At 43.2% G+C, this 18,994-nt stretch overlaps 1 protein-coding gene across 4 annotated transcripts in view; it reads left to right on the top strand.

Annotated features, from left to right (window-relative positions):
* The window catches only part of PFKP (phosphofructokinase, platelet), a 299,364-nt gene that overhangs the window by 220,730 nt on the left and 59,640 nt on the right, over positions 1–18,994 (top strand). For all 4 annotated transcript variants that reach the window (XM_085631901.1, XM_085631900.1, XM_085631899.1 and 1 more), the window contains 2 exons: positions 5,939–6,009; positions 18,769–18,856. In XM_085631901.1, the coding sequence (XP_085488027.1) occupies positions 5,939–6,009; positions 18,769–18,856 (159 nt within the window). The remainder of the gene's footprint in view (positions 1–5,938; positions 6,010–18,768; positions 18,857–18,994) is intronic.

Below are 18,994 nucleotides of genomic sequence, written 5' to 3'. Positions count from 1 at the left end.
AATTGTGGGTCTGCAGTCAAACACTGTCTAGAGATATCAGACTTGATCTGGACTTATAATCTTGTCATCCTGATCCTCATGAAATGTGGCTCAATGTCTCATCTAACCATGCTCTAGACCTTCTACTTCCTCCCAACTACTCCATTTTGCATCTCAACTGGGAAGATAGACACAGTGGAGGTCTCTCACTCATTCACAGAAAATACCTGAGATGCAGGACCCTCCCAACGGCTAATTTTCAGTCTTTCGAATGCATGTCGATGGAACTGTCCACATCCAATTCCTCCATCCTTAGATTGAATGTGATTTGCCATTGACCAGGTCAAAATAACACCTTCATTGAGGAATGTATGAATTTCTTCACCTCTCAACTTATCAGCTTCAACGTCTACTGGGAAGGCCTGGGCAACAGTTATGAGGACACTTTTACCTCCTTTCTCAATGCCTATGATCTCAAACAACACTGCCATAAAGCCACACACCTTAAAGGCGCCATTCTGGACCTGATAATCTCAAATCACCCCAAACTAAAGACATATGACCCCATCCTAGTCCACTGTTCTGACCACTTGCAGATCCCATTCTCCCTACCGGCTCTTATATCAAAACACATGGGCAACCCAAGAAAGAGAAAATATGGTTCAGGGACACATCCAACCTTGACACAAAAGCCACAACCATCAAGGCCCTTCCCACCTTAATTTCATAATGCAAATCATATTGATATCAACAAGGCCACTGACAAGTACAACTCCTGCATGGAATCTCTTATCGACAAATTTTCACCACTGAAGTGCAAATTATCCAGACCAAAACTCTCTAGGCCCGATTCTCAAAAGTGCTTTACATAAAAAGAAAGCTTAGCAGAAAATGTGAGAAAGAATGGAGGAAAGCACCGTCTAGCCTGAGTATGACTAAGCTTCGCAAAGTGAGAAAACAATACAGAGACCAAATACTCAGAGCCAAATCCTCCAATATCACAGTAATCGTGAATTCTGCTAAGAATAGACTTAAGCACCTGTTGGAGGTCATTGCACAGACTAAAAACCCCTCCACCACTTTTGCTCCTAAGTCATCCGTGGTCCACTGCAACTACGTTGTGGATTTCTTTGATAAAAAAATTAGAGACATCCATATCTCACTACCCACCAAGAACTCGAAAGTAAAACGTCAAACCACCTACAGGATGCCATTCCAGGTTCTATCAGCAAATCTCTTGCCTCACACCTACTCCCCATATGGACCACCATAGTCAACTCCTCTCTCAAACAGGACCTTTTTTCAGAACGACTAAAAGTGGGTCAAATCTCTCTTCTCTTGAAAAAAAACAACATCTTCATCCAGAAAACGTGAACTACCACCCAGACTCCACACTCCCAGTTTTAGACAAAGTAATTGAAAGCTGAGTAGCATCCGAACTCGCTTCACTCATGCAAACAAACAGCCTCATAGACACTCTCCAATCAGGTTTATGCCAGGGTCACAGTACAGAAACTGCGATCCTCATAATAGTTGATTATTCCCTTATAATCCTCAAATCTGGTAACTCTTGTCTTCAGGGCCTCCTGGATTTATTCACTGCATTCAACACAGTCAACCATCTGGACCTCTTTCGTACTCTAGAACAATGCATGGGATGTGGAGGCACAGTCCTCAACTGGTTCTCCTCATACCTAACCAGCCATTCCCAAATTGTGAAAATGGGCAACTCATTTTCAAGATCTGTTAACACTCCGCAAGGTGTCCCTCAAGGTTCGATCCTCTCCCCAACCCTCTTTAACCTCTACCTAGAACCACGATGTGTGATTCTCAGAAATTCAGAGATTTTCTTCAACCGCTAAGCCAACAACACCCTCATATACATGAAAATTTCATCCCCGGAAGACACTACCCTGCTTTTAAAACCACTCTTAAAGAATCAAAATTGATGGTCCAACCACCATTCAAAACTCAACCAAACTAAAACAGATTTTCTTTAATTCTCGCCTCTGAAAGCAAAATCTCAGTACTAGAATGGATGGCTAACCATCCCGCTCTGGATAGCTGCTCCGCCATTTTCCAGAGTGCCATATCACTTGGCATTACCCTCAATAATCACCTCAGTCTTCACAGCCACATCACAGCAATGGCTAACAGTACAGGACACCAATTTAGGCAGCATTGAGGCATAAGACAATTGATTCCAGAACAAGACCTCAAAACAGTGGTGCAGTCTCTCGTTCTCTTCAGATTAGACTATGGAATTGCCCTTTTCTTAGGCATTACAAAAGTTCACCTAGGCCCACTGAGAGCAACAGTACATTCTGCAGAAAGCTTCGTTTTAGGTCTCAAGAAATTTGACCACATTTCCCTTGCCCTGCTAATCCTCCAATGGCTTCCAATTGAAGCTTGGGCCAAATTCAAAACCACTTACATTACCCACAGGACGCTGCCCTCCTCTTCACTCTCCTATCTAACGAGAAACTGAAAATCCGCAGAGCAAACACAGGTTCCAGAAATGCCCAAACCCTGCTCCTGGAACCCCCTACCTTCAGTCGAAAACAATACATGAGTCATTCTTTCTCTGGTGGTGCCACTAGAATCTGGAACGCTCTGCCTTCCTCTCTCCACCTAACCACCTGCCTAGTCACCTTTAAAAAGGATCTCAATCTCCTCCTAATTGACAGACATCTTGGTTAATCACCCTCGACCAGACATAAGTACTCTCTCCACCGCAATCTAAACTACCTTTCTTATATGACTCCGCCATCTAAATCAATGCTTTAACTGCGTATGTCCTCTGACCAACTGCTGTAACTGTCTTTTGTGGTAACCCCTGCACACATCTATTGATGTAAACATCCAACTTTAATTACTTTACCTGTAACCCGCTGCAACCCATGTAACCCATGTATCCTGCTTGTCGTAAAGCGCTCTGAGGCCTTCGGCCCATGTACGCACTATATAAAATTGCAAATAAATAAAATGATAACACAATACTGATAGGTATCCCCAAAATCCACCTGGTATCTCCGAATGCTGCTCTCCATGAACCCGCAGGATTAGTCTCAGGTAGTAAAAGATCACTCCATGTCACTCGAGTCATTGTCATCCTCAACTGACTATTTGTGTTGGTCTTCATGCCCATGAACTACTGTATTTTGGAACTTTGAAGTAGTGGTTTATAAATTGGCATACATTTGTATGTTTCAAAATTCCAGGCAACATTAATTGACCTTTTGGGATTTTAGTACATGTTGTGGATAGATTCTTCTGTCGTCAGGTTCTGCCCACCTCCTTTATGAAATTCTAACATTACAAAAAACAAGAACCGAAAAAAAGTGAGGAGTCTCGAGGATGGTGATAAGACACGCCATATAAATATTCAAATGTAATTTAATTTATAAATATGTTAAGTGTATATTTTTGCATTCTGTATCACCTATTCTTATTTATCTCTATTAAGCACTATGTTACCCTACAGGTTAACCTTTTTAAATGCCACATGGTGTTGGCACCTGCCAGTAAAACCCTTCTTAATTCTTTAAAAAAAAGTGTGTGACTCTTGGCTGCAAGCGGATTGAGCGCTTGATTCACGTTGTTAATAAGTACGTTCCTGGGCTTAAATAACTGTCACTCGGAGTGCCAGGGTTTATGCTTAAAGTAAGATCACCTCACATACGATGTTGGCTTAAAACATGCTTTAAAGACATCCATTTACAGACTGTTAAACGAAAAGAATATTTTAAAAAGCTACTGGAGTCATACATTTGAAGTACTCCCCCACAATGACAATGTTAAGCAACCACAGAACTCCAGTGGCTTTCTCTAGGATCCACCATACTACAGTACAGTAATGAATGATTCTTCTATAGCTCTGCTTGTACCATGGTGTACTTTTGATTATCACAATTATGCGCCGTTGCTGTGCACTGCCTGTATTTCAGTGCAGTTATTCTCAAAACACTGGAATATTGTTTCAAACACCTAAGCATTTATTTCCAGGTTTAAACTACTGTATGAAATGTCCACCTTTAATAGTTTGCTCGTCACTGTGGTACAAATGCAAGAAAAAACTAACAAGAAAAAAAGATCAAATAATGTACTGATACCAAACATTACAAAAAGTACAAATGTGTAGTTGTGAGCAGAGTCATAAGCAGGTTGTTTCAGAAGTACCTAACATTATTGAGTATGTGTTTTTCAAAAGTAGATAGCTTTTCAACTCTTTTTATTCCAAGATATTTGTGAAGTTCCATAGATTTTATGTGAGTGCCTTCCATAGTTTTGCAGTTCTGTCCTTGGTATTTAGGTGATTTCAAGTTAGTGTCAGCACTTCATTGTAAAAACCAGGCTAAAAGTGTCCCTAATTGTCCTATTCTTCCCAACCTGTTGCTCGCACAATTGCTTTCCAGAGAAGTACAGGTATGCTGCTGCAATGCAGTAATGGAACCACAATAAAACTACAGCCTGAACCTAGGGACTCATGTGGTCATGTTGGAGTTGTGGGGCGACAATGTAAAGGTAGAGTAGATGCAAGTATATCATCTATGCGATATGAGTTGCCTGAGCTTCAAAGGAGAACCCACTGTCTTTCCCCAGTTCCTTCCTGAATCTAAAGGGGGTGTTGGGTCCCTGTATAGGACACTGAAATAGGAATGAGACAGAATCCATGTAACCAAGAAGCAAACATCAGCCTTATCAACACTTAGCCATAGCCAGTTGTCCTGCATCAAGCTTTCTATCAACCACAAACATTCCCTCACCTTTTTCTTATCAAAGGAATCCTCATGAAGATTCAGCAGGACATTGATAGTATGCAGGTGATGCTGAACAGCACATGACTCAATCAGTCAGACGAGAGGGGGGAGGTAGGTTTTAATATTTCAGGTGTGTTTAGATTGAACAAAATAATATTTTATAATGTTCAAGAAGGCTTTTGAAGCCCAGTATTGTATCATAAAGTTTAGCTTCAAATTTAGAACTTCACAGCCTCCAAAGATATCAGCAATCATAGAAACAAAATTGAGCAAGCCAATGATCAAACTACTTTGACGTTGAACTGTTAGACTTCTGGATAGTATACCTGCCAACTAAAACAATAATTTCACCATGTGAGGTGGGGGGGGGGGGCTTTGGAAAGGGCGGGGCCTCGTGCTGAGAAGTACCTAAGACGCACTTTTGCCTCCGTCCGCCCCGAACCCCCTCCTCTGAAAAGAAAAAGAAATGTTTGCAGAGGCTGGTGCTTATGTCCTGGGGTGTTTTTACACCTTTAATTGACGTCGGCAGTTGAAAGCCTCCACAAACTGGCTGAAATCCACTGTTTACATTGGTTTTCAGCTTGTTTTCCCTGCCACCGTGTGATATCGGATCCTCACCGGGTGACCATGTGAAGGGAATGGATATCATATTTCACATGGTGGCACCATGTGAGTTGGCAGGTGTGGGATAGTGAATTACAATGACATTATTTGTATCTTTCATAATTCCTGGAATCATTAATTTACCTTTTGTGATCTTAGTACATTTTGTGGTATATTTTCCTACCGTTTTTGCAATGAAGATGGCTTGTAAAATGTAATAATACTTTAAATCAAAACTGTGGAATAAGTATTTAAACATATATCATAAATTCAAAGTACAGGCACATAATCAGCCCGTAGTAGCAGATACGTTTATTAATAGTTTTTTTGTATAGCATTACTATTTCAGATAATTTAAAAGAGGGATCTGGAAAACATATTGTGATAATTAGGATGCATTCTTTATCATTCGTTGTTGTAGAAGAATAATGTGATTTAACGTCTTGATGGTTTTGTTTTGCATGATCCATAAATGCCACTTCTAAATTTACAATACAAATCCACTATATTTCAGCACCAACTGTAGAACAATCTAGTGAATGTGCAATTTTCCATTGTGTAGCCATTGTTTCTTACAGTTTCTTCACACATTTTAGATTAAAGAGATTAAATGGGGAGATGTTGGAGGATGGACAGGCCAAGGAGGCTCTCTACTAGGCACAAAAAGGTAATAGATGGTTATTGATTTGGAAAATATTTACTGTTCACACTCCATGTCATGTTGTCCGTGTTTTGCATAAAATATCAAAGATGGCTGACTTTTTAGAGGCATGGCAGTGAAAGCTACCTTGTAATGATCAATCAACATGTCACATAAACAGTTCTGGAGTTTGCTTAAATATCTGGATTTTGTTCAATATGCAATGCTTACCAATGAAATGGGGAATTGATGGCATGAAGATTTAATTTACATTATGTCACATAGTTATTAGCTTACAAATGTTAATATTTATTTATCATTATTGTAGGTATCTAAATAGCACAAATCCATCCCTTGGGGGTTGCAGCAAAGCACTTTACGTAGCAACAGGAATGGCACCTTAGCTGCAGAGGAGAGCAGTATTTTCATACCACAGTGTGGCAGATGCAAATCTTTTTTTCCCCACAGAACTCAAATCAGCCTATACACCTGAAAACACACAATGACTGTAGGTGAAATGGCTTCGACTATGCACACAGTTATATCAGTGGGAATTGTAACTTCATGTGCTGTTCTCAGATCTGGCAGTGGGAACTGTGGGCTGCATTTGTGTTTCATTTCTCAGCAGAAGTAGACTCTCCTGCTTCAGGCCCCACATTTGACTCTCCTGCTAAATGGGTCTCCTTCACAACAAGGAAGGTTCTTTCTTGACTCAGTGGAGCACTGTGCTTATATTAGGATAAACAATCTGCTCCGCCCTTGACAGTTCTCCTGAAAGGAATTTTCTTACTTGGAAGGAGACCTACAAGCAGGTTAACTTGAATTATGTGGCAGGGGAGGACCAACTTATGTGTCAAGAAAAGGAATATGATGTGGTATAATGCGACACAATTTATGATGGTATTATTACATTATTTTGTCACTTTTACATTTGTTAACCCTTCCTGGGCATAGTTTGCACACCACTGATACCAGTTCAACGCCTAAATATATCAATAAGCAACAGAAAGGTGACCAGTCAGCCATTGCAAAGGGCCTTCCACTGCGCAGCCACATGGGTCGCTATGCTCTAGTAACTTTTGAACCGTATGAGCTAGAAACAATTGTTTTTGTTCAAATATTCTGATTATGGAGCAGATGATGGATTATGAGGCAAATCCATAATTATGCAAAAAACTCAGCGGCCGCACAATCTCTTAATTCCAGTGGCCCTTCCTATATTCTGAGGATTATTGCCATCAGTGTGCTGTGTGCCACTAAGAAAACTGGGTGAGGTGGGGGAGTTAGGGTGTTGTGGTAGATGGGGTCTAGGGTGTGTGACAGCAGCGGAGGAGTGTCGCCCCACAGCTCTCTGAGCAGTCTAAAAAGAAAGGAAAAATAAAATGATTATAACACAATGGATTATCATTTTATTTTTTCAGTAGAGCCAGTCTAGGGCAGGGTGGGTCTGGGCTGTCTGACAGAGCAGGGAGAAGGAGTGATGGGCACCACAAGTGCACATGTCGGTTTGACCGGCTGTTTTAGATTGGCCAAAAGGGGTATGCATGCTTAGCATTTCTCCACCCGGCTGTGCTGCACTGCAGAGTGGAGAAAAGTCCCAGGCATGGTATGAACGGCAAACCAGGCCTCTCAGACCAATAGCGATGCTCCTGTCATGCTGGTAATAATATTAAAAGCATGACGGTAGTGTTGTGCTTGGGTCAGTGGAGCTTGTGTGCTGCTGGGAGTCAGGATTAGAAGAGGACAAAGGAGAGGCGGCGGCTGGCAGGTAAGTAATGTTTTCTTTTTAATCTTACCCCCACCTTACCACTTCTGTACCCTAGCAGCCGCCGCTGTGCGACAGAGGGGGGCCCGAGGGAGGTGAGGGTAGGGGAAGGGAGGGAACGGCAAGGCCCAGCTCGGTGACTTGGACTGTATTTTGTTCCCCAATGGAACAAGTCAGATTTCACCCTGCAGATGAAAAACAAACCGGGCAGACGTCTGGGTTTACCAAGAGGTTTATGTCTGCCCCTACCAACATATAGCTTTCTGAATCATGTGTTTATGATTATAATCATAGGTTTGCAAAAAGCATTGAAAAAAATGAGAGGAAGCTGAGAGTCAGGCATTGAAATGGCAGATGAATTAATGTTTGAGAGGGTGATATAGATGATGCAAGTTTTGAGATCCTTTCTGAAGCAATTTTAGGATGTCGCAAGTTTGAAGCTTCATGGCATATAGTTCCGTGGCCTGAGACATTAAGATTTAGCTTGTCATCTGTGAGACCTTTGGATTTCAGGACTTACCATCATGGTGTTCCAGGGTTACACTGTTGCCTCTTGAGATTTTGGGTTCACTCACTTAACAATTCAGTTTAATTGAGTGTCCAGCCTTGAAATGTAAACTGCAGGTTTGAAAGTTAATGTGAGCTAGGCAGGAGCTGTTGTTGTTGATTTATCATTGGGGTGATGTGATTATAGTTTCTTTGGTTGATAATTAAACAGGCTGCTGAACGTCATACTATCTTTAGTGGAAGTAGTACGGTGTTTGAGAGGCATCTTTATAAATTATTACTCTTCGTATGTAAGATATGACAAGACCGTGGAATGGAAAACATGTACTAGTAGGGTCAGCTTGGAATATGTGGTATGCTGACTGAACAATTTTCTTCACAAAATCCTTGAAGGAAAGCATTTTAGTCACTGTGAAAGCCCACAGACAAAATGACAAGTTATTGTAGTGATATCACATGCCATCATTGATAGGTAGAAACGTAGACTTGTTGGGTTGGGATACAGGTAATTCTTTTACTTCCATGTTTGTCCAGCATCATGTGCCCCAATGCCAAGGACCATTTTAGGCAACATTTGATTTGCCCACACTCGAAACATGCAATTGTTAGTAGAGTAATTTAAGAAAAACAAATAGCAAATTATCTGAAATCAGTTCTAGATTACTATGTTGTTAGATGTTCCCAAAAATAGAGATTGTCACTAAAAAGACAAAAGGTGCACAAGAAAACTATTCCAGAGGGCTGAGCTTTCTTTTTACTTTCATACATCTTTTGTCAGATCACAAATTCAATGAGAAAATGAGCCTGTACGGACTTACAGGGGCATTACATACTGTAATGTACACAAAATGATTTATTCTAAAGTCAATTAGGTGAATTAGAGGAAACATTGCTTCAAGGTTCAAATTTCAGTACTAATTCTTATTTTTTGTGGAAAATATGCACAGTGCAAAAATTGTATCTGAATAGCATATGTGTCATCAGCAATTTGCTCATGCATACACAAGGGCACACATCAATACTTCTTCATCTAAAGTGTGACATTAATTATAGAGGCACCTTAAGGTAGATGATGCATGTGTTGAGGATGTAGGTTTACATATTTCTGCAATTTCTAAACGTGAGCATTTCATGATCAGGAAAAATTGAGCAAATTTAGTTTCTGTGTCTGTGACAAAACAATTATATTGTGTGTTTCCTTAGCTTCACCTCTCCTTGCTGCTCCTATTTTTGGGATGCAGATTTAGTCAATTTCCCAGTTCTTCCACTTAATATGTATAACTTACGTCAATCCTCGGCACTTCTCAGTAAACTGAATTGCACTTGAGCAAATCTGAGAAGCTCCATTTGGTGACTACCCATAATTTTGAACAAGTGCACACTTTCAAATGTTGCAAACATTTTCTTAATGTAGCAATTGTTGAGGAAAACTGCAGTATAACTTGAAAGGCCTTAACATTCCATAAGCAAATTACATGTAAATATTAGTGCGCAATCAAAGATTTAGCCTCAAGATAAATATAATTAATTCCATCAAATGTTCAACCATATCTACCAAGATCCATATTCAAAGACTTACGATCAGTTCTGGGGCGGGGCGCTGGGGGTGGAGGGGTGGTGCAGCTCCAGATCAGTCGAAAAGTCAGGTCTTGAGGCTCTTCCTGAAGGTGTTCAGGGTAGAGGAGCAATGTCTTTACATTTTACCCACTATATTGTCCGATTTCCTTTAAAAATTAATTGTAACAATACCAATGCTAAAAATAACAGTAATAGTAGTAACACTAAAAAACTGCTGCCTTAAATGCTTTATCGCCTATATAAAGCTGCATAATCTCCATGATACTAATAACTTCCTCCTCCAAAGGAAAGCAGGGTGAGTGGATACCCCAACATTTACTTTGGTCTGTGGTTCATTCTTACTTTAAATAATATTTTCGATTGACCATGAAATTGATGTGGGAATTGGCTCAGGAGCCAAAACAATTGAGGTCCAAGAAAAACTGCAAACATTTGTGTATTTATGATATGTTAATTGTATACATTTCAGGCTGTCTTTTGTAGGAGCACCTTAAATTTCTTGAGGTTATGCCATTTCAGACGCTGTTGCTTGTGATAATGACCCTTTGTCATTCATTGTTGGTCACTATTTTCATTTTTACACAGTACAATAGTTTATTTGACCGTATCTAGTGTAATAGCATTTCCGACTTTTCTATGATTTCTCTGACTCATCTTATATAACTTAATATTTCTAATGCTTGGATTGTTTAACTAACGTGACAGATGCCCCCTTTGTCTGATATTCTTATATATTGAAGATTGAGTTGTGCCTCTGTACTCAATTCCTTACTGTCTGGCATCTCACAAATATAGTCTTCGAGTGAATAGGGAATTCTTATTACTTATTTAAGAGAGTATTTAACCCCTTTGCTGCGGCAGGAATTCCGCCGCAGCGCTGGGGGGGGGGGGGTTTGGGGGCAGCGCGGTGGGGCTGTGCTCATGACGGAGCCACTCCGTCATGAGTCACAGTTGAGCTGTGCTCATGACAGAGTGGTTCCGTCATGACTCCGCCCACGGCGCTAATCGCCCGCACAGGCGGGGAATTAGCACGGCGTGGGAGGAGCGGCCGCCAACGGCCGCGGCATGACGGAACCACTCCGTCATGAGCACACGGCACCCGTGGCTCATGACGGAGTGGTTCCGTCATGAGCGGGGAAGGGGTTAAAATCCTATTACTTTGGCATTTAAACAGTCAACATATTATATTAAGGATACACGTATTACACTCCTTTTTCAAATCGTAAAGCAAAGCCTCTTCACACAGTGAAATATATGGCAGGATAAAAACGTTTTCACAAACTAGTTATTCTGTCTGTGTTTGAGCTATAGCTAATAGGCTGTTTAGTACATCTGTAGCAGTAATTGTGTTAGATGTTTGATATAACACAGAACCTTGTAGAGAAAATTGATTTGCTGCATAAATGTCTCAAGCTTGAGTTGCTGTGCTTAGAAAAGTAAGATTTTCTGGGTGCAGTTGAGACTGAATTGCTGTAACCACTTAGTATGGTTAACAACACTAAATTTGAATATGTCTTGCTGTTACCCCTACATAAAACCCCTGTTGAAGTGCCTTCAAAACTCTCTCACTTGATGACCTCCCATGGTCTACAGCCTAAAGCAAATCATGTGTGAAATCCTATGCTGGAAAATTACTCTTCACCTCAAGACAATCAGTGGATCATTCATGTTTTTGGCAGCAACCACAATCTTTTGTCAGGAGGCGGCACATGACAACCCAAAATTAACCTGTGCTCAATCCTCACATAGCTTTGCACATAGCAGTAGGGCCTAACTCAGATGCAATGTGAAAAGTATTTGTGGAACACCTTAAACAGTAATAAGGTGAAAACACCACACAAAAAGTTAGAGAAATAGTGTATTTTTTAACACAAAAAAAGACAAAAAATCAGTAGAACTGGAGATATGCAATTTAATCAATCAATCAATCAAAGGCATTTATAAAGCGCACTACTCACCCGGAGGGTCTCAAGGCGCTGGGGGGGGGGGGGTCCGCTACTGCTCGAACAGCCAGGTCTTGAGCTTCTTCCTGAAGGAGAGGTGGTCTTGGGTCAGGCGTAGTTCGGTGGGGAGGGCGTTCCAAGTCTTGGCGGCCAGGTGGGAGAAGGATCTACCTCCTGTAGTCGCTCTGTGGATGCGGGGGACGGCTGCGAGGGCGAGACTGGTCGAGCGGAGGTGGCGTTTGGGAGCGTAGAAGTTGAGGCGGCTGTTGAGGTAGGTCGGGCCTTGGTTGTGTAGGGCTTTGTGTGCGTGGGTGAGGAGCCGGAAGGTGATTCTTTTGTTGATCGGGAGCCAGTGCAGGTCTCTCAGGTGTCTGGAGATGTGAGTTCGTCTGGGGACGTCGAGGATGAGTCTCGCCGAGGCGTTCTGGATCCGCTGGAGTCTCTTCTGGAGCTTGGCGGTGGTACTGGCGTAGAGGGCGTTGCCGTAGTCCAGTCGACTGGTGACGAGGGCCTGGGTGACTGTTTTCCTGGTCTCGGTGGGGATCCACCGGAAGATCTTACGTAGCATGCGCAGGATGTTGAAACAGGACGAGGAGACGGCGTTGACTTGTCTGGTCATGGAGAGGGAGGAGTCCAGGATGAAGCCCAGGTTGCGTGCGTGGTCTGTCGGTTTGGGTGCGTTGCCCAGGGCAGGGGGCCACCAGGAGTCGTCCCAGGCGGAGGGTGAGGAGCCCAGGATGAGGACTTCCGTCTTGTCTGTGTTCAGTTTCAGGCGGCTGGTCGTCATCCACTCGGCCACGTTTTTCATCCCTTCGTGTAGGTTGGCTCTGGCGGTGGCGGGGTCGTTGGTCAGGGAGAGGATCAGCTGGGTGTCATCGGCGTAGGAGATGATGTTCAGGTTGTGTTGGCGTGCGATGGCCGCAAGGGGGCTCATGTAGACATTGAAGAGGGTGGGGCTGAGCGAGGAGCCCTGAGGGACGCCGCAGGTGACTTCCGTGGCTTCTGATCTGAACGGGGGCAGGCGGACTCTCTGTGTCCTTCCGGTGAGGAAGGAGATGATCCATTCCAGTGCCTTCTCCTTGATCCCGACGTTGCTGAGGCGCTGCACTAGGGTGCGGTGGCAGACAGTGTCGAATGCCGCGGAGAGGTCCAGGAGGATGAGGGCCGCTGTTTCTCCGTTGTCCAACAGGGTTCGGATGTCGTCTGTGGCAGCGATGAGGGCGGTCTCGGTGCTGTGGTTGGCCCGGAAGCCTGACTGGGAAGGGTCGAGGGAACCAGTCGTCTCGAGGAAGGATGCCAGTTGCTTGTTGATGGTCTTCTCGATGACTTTGGCTGGAAACGGGAGGAGCGAGATGGGGCGGTAGTTCTTGAGTTCGGTGGGGTCCGCCGTTGGTTTCTTTAGTAGAGCGCTGAGTTCGGCGTGCTTCCAGCTCTCAGGGAAGGTGGCGGTGTTGAGGGAGGTGTTGATGATGTCCCGCAGGTGGGGTGCGATGACAGCGTCGGCCTTGTTGAAGATGTGGTGAGGGCAGGGGTCGGTTGGGGAACCGGAGTGGATGGAGTTCATCGTGCTGATGGTGTCTTCGAGGTTGATCGGTGTCCAGGCGTTGAGGGTGGTGGTGGGGGGCGTTGGTTTGGTCGTGGGGAGCGTTGGTTGTGTTCTGAAGCTGTTGTGTATGTCAGCGATCTTGTTGTGGAAGTAGGAGGCGAGGGAGTTGCAGAGGTCTTGCGATGGGGTGATGTCGTTGGTTCCGGCGTTGGGGTTGGAGAGCTCTCTGACGATGTTGAAGAGTTCCTTGCTGTTGTGTGCGTTGTTGTCCAACCGGTCCTTGAATGCTGTTTTCTTGGTGGCGTGGATCAGTTGATGGTGCCTTCGGGTGGCGAGCTTGAGGGTAGTCATGTTGTCCGGCGTTGGGTCTCTTCTCCATGCTTTCTCGAGGGCTCGGCAGTTCTTCTTGGAGCTCTTGAGTTCGTCGGTGAACCAAGGGGCCTTCTTGCTTCCGGGTCTGCTGGGTGGGGTCCTCAGAGGGGCGAGCTCGTCCGCGCAGGTGGAGATCCATTTCGTGAGGTTGTCGGCGGCTTGGCTGGGGTTCGGTGAGCTGGCGGGAGGGTGCTGGCTCAGGGATGTGGTGAGTTGTTCGGCTGTGATCTTGTTCCAGCTTCTTCGTGCGGCCTGTTTTAAAATGTTTTGGTGAAAATAGCACTACAAAGCACTAACTGCGGTTATCTGGACCCATTGGACTGGGTTAAAAGTCGCAAGTTCAGGCCGATCCCAATGGAACCCAGGTCCTCTACAGTCACCAGATTAGTTCAGCTGAAGTTTACCTTCTCAGTGCAGTGCTAAGAATCCCATTTGCTGTGGACGGGGCTGCAAGGAGAAGGGGAGAGATTACAGGAGGTTGCTGAAGTAGTGAAAAGAGCAATCCAGGCATCACGGACGGGCATTGCTGGAGCTTCACGTTGGCGGTCCCTACTAGCATTCGATGCTGTAGCACAAAGAGATGGCTGCTGGAGCTTCACATTGAAACGCAGTGTGAGCGGCCTCTCCCTCTAATTCTGCAGGGATGGCCCATCCAAGCACACCTAAGCTCCCTATTGTGTGTGGCTGTCTAGGAGTAATACTCAAATACCAACTGTCAACTACATGCAGCCGTGACCCAGAGACAGGCTGCAGGCACCAAATGACTAAGACAGGAAAATGCCAACTTTCTAAGAGTGGCATTTTCAAAATTGCAATTTCAAATCAGACTTCATCATAAGTTAGGATTTCTCACTACAATTCCAAAGACACCAATCATGAACTGGTTACCTGTTTCCATTTGGAAATTACAGATTATTAAATGTGATAAGGTAACTCCAATGTTATCCTACTGGAGAGGTAGGCCTTGCAGTAGTCAAAAAATAAATGTAGGATTTTTTCACTACTAGTACATGGATCCCTTAAACGTATATGTCCTACTTTTTAAATACATTCCACCCTGCCCTCTGGGCTGTCCAGGGTCTATCTAGGGGTGATTTATATGTATTAAAAAGGAAGGTCTGGGCCTGGCAAAAAAGGTTATTTTGCCAAGTCAAAATGGCGTTTAAAACTGCACACACACACACACACGTTGCAATGGAAGGCTGAAGACATGTTTAAATGCTACTTAAGTGGTGGTGCAATCAGTGCTGCAGGCTCACTTGTAGCATTTAATTTACAGGCACTGGGCACAGGTAGTGCTACTTTACTAGAGACTTACAAGTAAATTAAATATGCCAATGGAATATAAGGCATCGTAATATGTTTTAAGGAGAGAGCAAGCATTTCAGCACTGGTTAGCAGTGGTAAAGTGCACAGAATCCTAAAGCCAATAAAAATGAATACAGTAAAAAGGGGAGGGTAAAGGCAAAACATTTGGAGGTGATCCTGCAGAGAGGGCCAGGTTCAAAACAAGGCATCTTCCTAGTTTTCTTCAAGCCTTAACATAATGCATATATCTATCATGCAAGGCACCCTCTCAGCCTTCAAAATAAATATCCACTGCCAACAAATGTCAAAACTGGACTACAATGTCAGGATCATTTCTCAACCCATCACCCACCTGCCCTACATCTCCAAATCCACAGACATCAACTGCGGAGTACACCAAGGATCGTCGCTCAGCCCCACGCTCTTCAACATCTACATGGCCCCCCTCGCCGCCATCGTCAGACAGCATGAACTCAGCATAGTATCCTACGCCAACGACACCCAGCATATCCTCTCCCTCACAAGGCAACTCAACGCCACCAGACTCAGCTTCCAGGAAGGAATGAGAGACGTTGCATCCTGGATGAGCAGCAGCTGTCTGAAGCTCAACTCGGACAAGACTGAAGTCCTTGTTCTCTGACCCACCCCCTCAGCATGGGACAACACCTGGTGGCCTTCCGCTCTCAGCAGCCCCCCTACTCCCACAGACCACGCCAGGAACCTCGGCATCATACGCGACTCCTCCCTCACCATGACCTGACAGATAAACGCCCTCTCTTCCTCATGCTTCAGCAACCTCCTCATCCTTCACAAGACCTTTAAGTAGATCGCCCCCAAATCCAGAAAGACTGTCACCTGTGCACTCATAACCAGCAGACTGGACTATGGAAACACCCTCTAAGCTAGGATCAACAAATCCCTGCTCCAGAAACTCCAGACTATCCAGAACACTCCTGCCAGGCATGTCCTAGGCATCCCATGACATGAAAAAATCCCCCTGCACCTACGAGACCTCCACTGGCTCCCTGTCAAGAAGAAAGTTACCTTCAAGCTACTCACTCACGCCTACAAATCCCTCCATAACACTGGACCCCAATACCACAACGAAAGTGTCTCCTTAGCCTAAAGACGCAACATCCTGCTTACCATATGAAAAATGTACCAAAACATGAGTAGATATTTGGAAAATCCACAGCATTAATAATAAAACTAGCCTTGCATGGTTCTTTTTAATTAATGTACACAAAGAAAGACAAGGCTACGAACAAAAAGAACAGATCTTACATGCCACAAACCCCGACTACGGGAATTAAAATTAACATCTACCCTTTTCCACGAGATGTCAGCGTTCAAGGCTGTGGAGCAAAACTAATAATATTAACTCACTAAGGTCCAGCACAAAAAAGATCGAAACAGTCTTCCTGTTACTTGCTGGTTGGGATCTGACTTGCTAATTTTGACTGTCTAAATACGTTGCCAAAAACACGAACACTAGCAGCCACACAGGTGGTGATTGCTGCCTGGAAAGTAGCAGAAAGACAAATGAAGTGGAACAACCAAGTCACAAGAGAAACCCCACTATGGGTGGGAGGGAGACTCCAAAATTAAAGACATATTAGACCGCAAGGAACTCGCCACCATTTCTTTCCTGCAAAAAGAGTATGACTTACATCAGAAGCAATTCTACAATTATATGCAGCTGGCTCACGTATGGGGGTGCAGGAATCGACATGGAGGAACTTCCTGAATATGCCCCATTAGAGGGAAGACTCCTCATGGGAGAAACTAACGAGAAAGCAGTCTCCTGCATATATCGAACCTTAATAAATAACAAGCCGGACACCCTCCTGAAACTAAGGACAAAGTGGGAACCAGACTTGGGAGTCTTAGATGACCTAGATTGGGAGATTGCGTTAATGCACCCAAGGAGGTGCCATTAAGTCACAAATCCGACTCATCCAATTTAAGTCTTTACATAGGACCTACTATGACAGATCCCGTCTACACAGAATGGGGAGAGCCGATACACCTAGCTGCCTTAGATGCAGCAATCATTTTGGCACATATTTTCATATCACATGGGAGTGCCAGAAAATAAAGGACTACTGGGGAACAATATGGGCAGAACTAGAGGAAATATTAGTAGACAAGATACCTATGGATCCCAAATTTGCAGTGGTAGGCATACATAAATAAGCCGATCTCTCCTGGACAAGGTTAATACTAATCAACCTGGGTCTAGTGGTCGCCAAGTGGAACAGAGACCCACTGTAGACAAATAGAAGAGGAAAATGGACCAGTATATGACAGGGAAAAAAAACACGTATATAGCACGCGGATGTCCAAAAAAGTTCAAAAAAATATGCAGTCCATGGATAAATTAGTATGGACTCACGGTAGGGGACTCGCAGATAATCACCCCTGCCACATGATAGACTGGTGAATGGGACTGAGACACTGGGTATTCGAGAAATATATAATACTGGTTTATGTATCAATGTTGCACATGCCAATGCCTCTGAACGTATATGTTAACGTGACTTTGCTTAAATTGCTTAGAAGTATATGCTGTACCTGTGTTGAAATAATGAGAAATGCAAATAGAGATGTTTTCAACAAGAAAAAAAACTAACACGACCCCTTTCAGGGTCACGTGGTCGACACAACCCGGAAGGGTTACCACTTTCTCATGGAGAAACGTTGATACACGTCATATGTATGACCAGAGCACTAGACTGTTAATTTATGAGACCACAGCTCACGGGTCAGTGAATTCCATCACCTACTTCATGCAAGAAAACGTACGTATGGGTCTTGCGTGCGTCTCCAGACACTAGACTGTTACCTTCTTGGATCCAAAATCGCGGGTCATCGGCACCAACAATAATCAAACAATGACCTTAAAACAACTGGTTTAAACAGGGGAGGACATCAGAAATAAAAAGAGGATTTTTTTTTTTTTAAATGTAACGGGGAGACCAAAGATTCATCACAGTAGTCGAGTAGCACAATCAAGTTATACACCGCATTTGCATCAACGTACCGTGCAATGCAGAGGTAGACAGTCTTAAATGTACTATGGTGGGTTTAATGGGTGCAAATTAGTCATTAATAGTGTGATAAACTAATCAAAACTAGTGTGCTAAAGAATTTTTTCAGATTGTTAAAAAAAAAAGTAGGCAAGAAGCTGTGTGGTTGAAGTGCAGAAGAAAGAAGATAAGCAAGAACTTTATGAACCTGACCTGGACCCAGAAAAATAGTTTGAGTCCCTTTACACAATGAAATGTTTAAGGAATAGTAGAAAAGGTTGAAAGAAAAGGAATATACTAGGTGGGATTTGACTTTAAACGACGAAAAGATAAATTAGAGCAATTACTACATCCAGAATATTCCCATGAAATTGTGCTTACAAACATTTGTACACGAGAGTGTTTCAAATGGCAGGTAAAAAAGATTGTGTAAGCCATTATGATGAATATGAAATAGGAATGTGTCCTTTGAAGTGTGGATAATTGATGAATAAATGATTTGTTCAAATCACTGCATAAAAGGTTAAAATTATTGAAAACATTTGAGCTTGATTAAAGACTAACCAGTAAAATTTAAATATGTGATAATCGCTACATACATAAGTGAAAGTGGAGGGTGTAAATAAAACGTATAATGCATAACGTTCTTATGTAAACGTTTCTTAAATTGGAATATCTTAAAGAATACAAATGTGCATTGTACAACAGTCTGAAGAAGCAATTTATGTATTTTGACAGGACTCTGCCAGCAAAACATTTTGAAAAAATTGCTGAACAAATTCGAGCTCATAATATTCACGCTCTTTTGGTTATTGGTGGATTCGAGGTACAATCTTTTTTATGTGATTTATTTTGATTGTTAAATGTTTAAATTAGGTGATGTTGCATTCTTTCAGCTTTGCAAATTTGATATGACACTTTCTTATTTCTTCTTAAGTCCTAATATTCAATAAGACTTATAATA

This window comes from Triturus cristatus, chromosome 10, assembly GCF_964204655.1.
Source record: "Triturus cristatus chromosome 10, aTriCri1.1, whole genome shotgun sequence".
In the NCBI taxonomy this organism is placed as follows: domain Eukaryota; kingdom Metazoa; phylum Chordata; class Amphibia; order Caudata; family Salamandridae; genus Triturus; species Triturus cristatus.
This window is presented reverse-complemented; position numbering and strand designations above follow the sequence as displayed.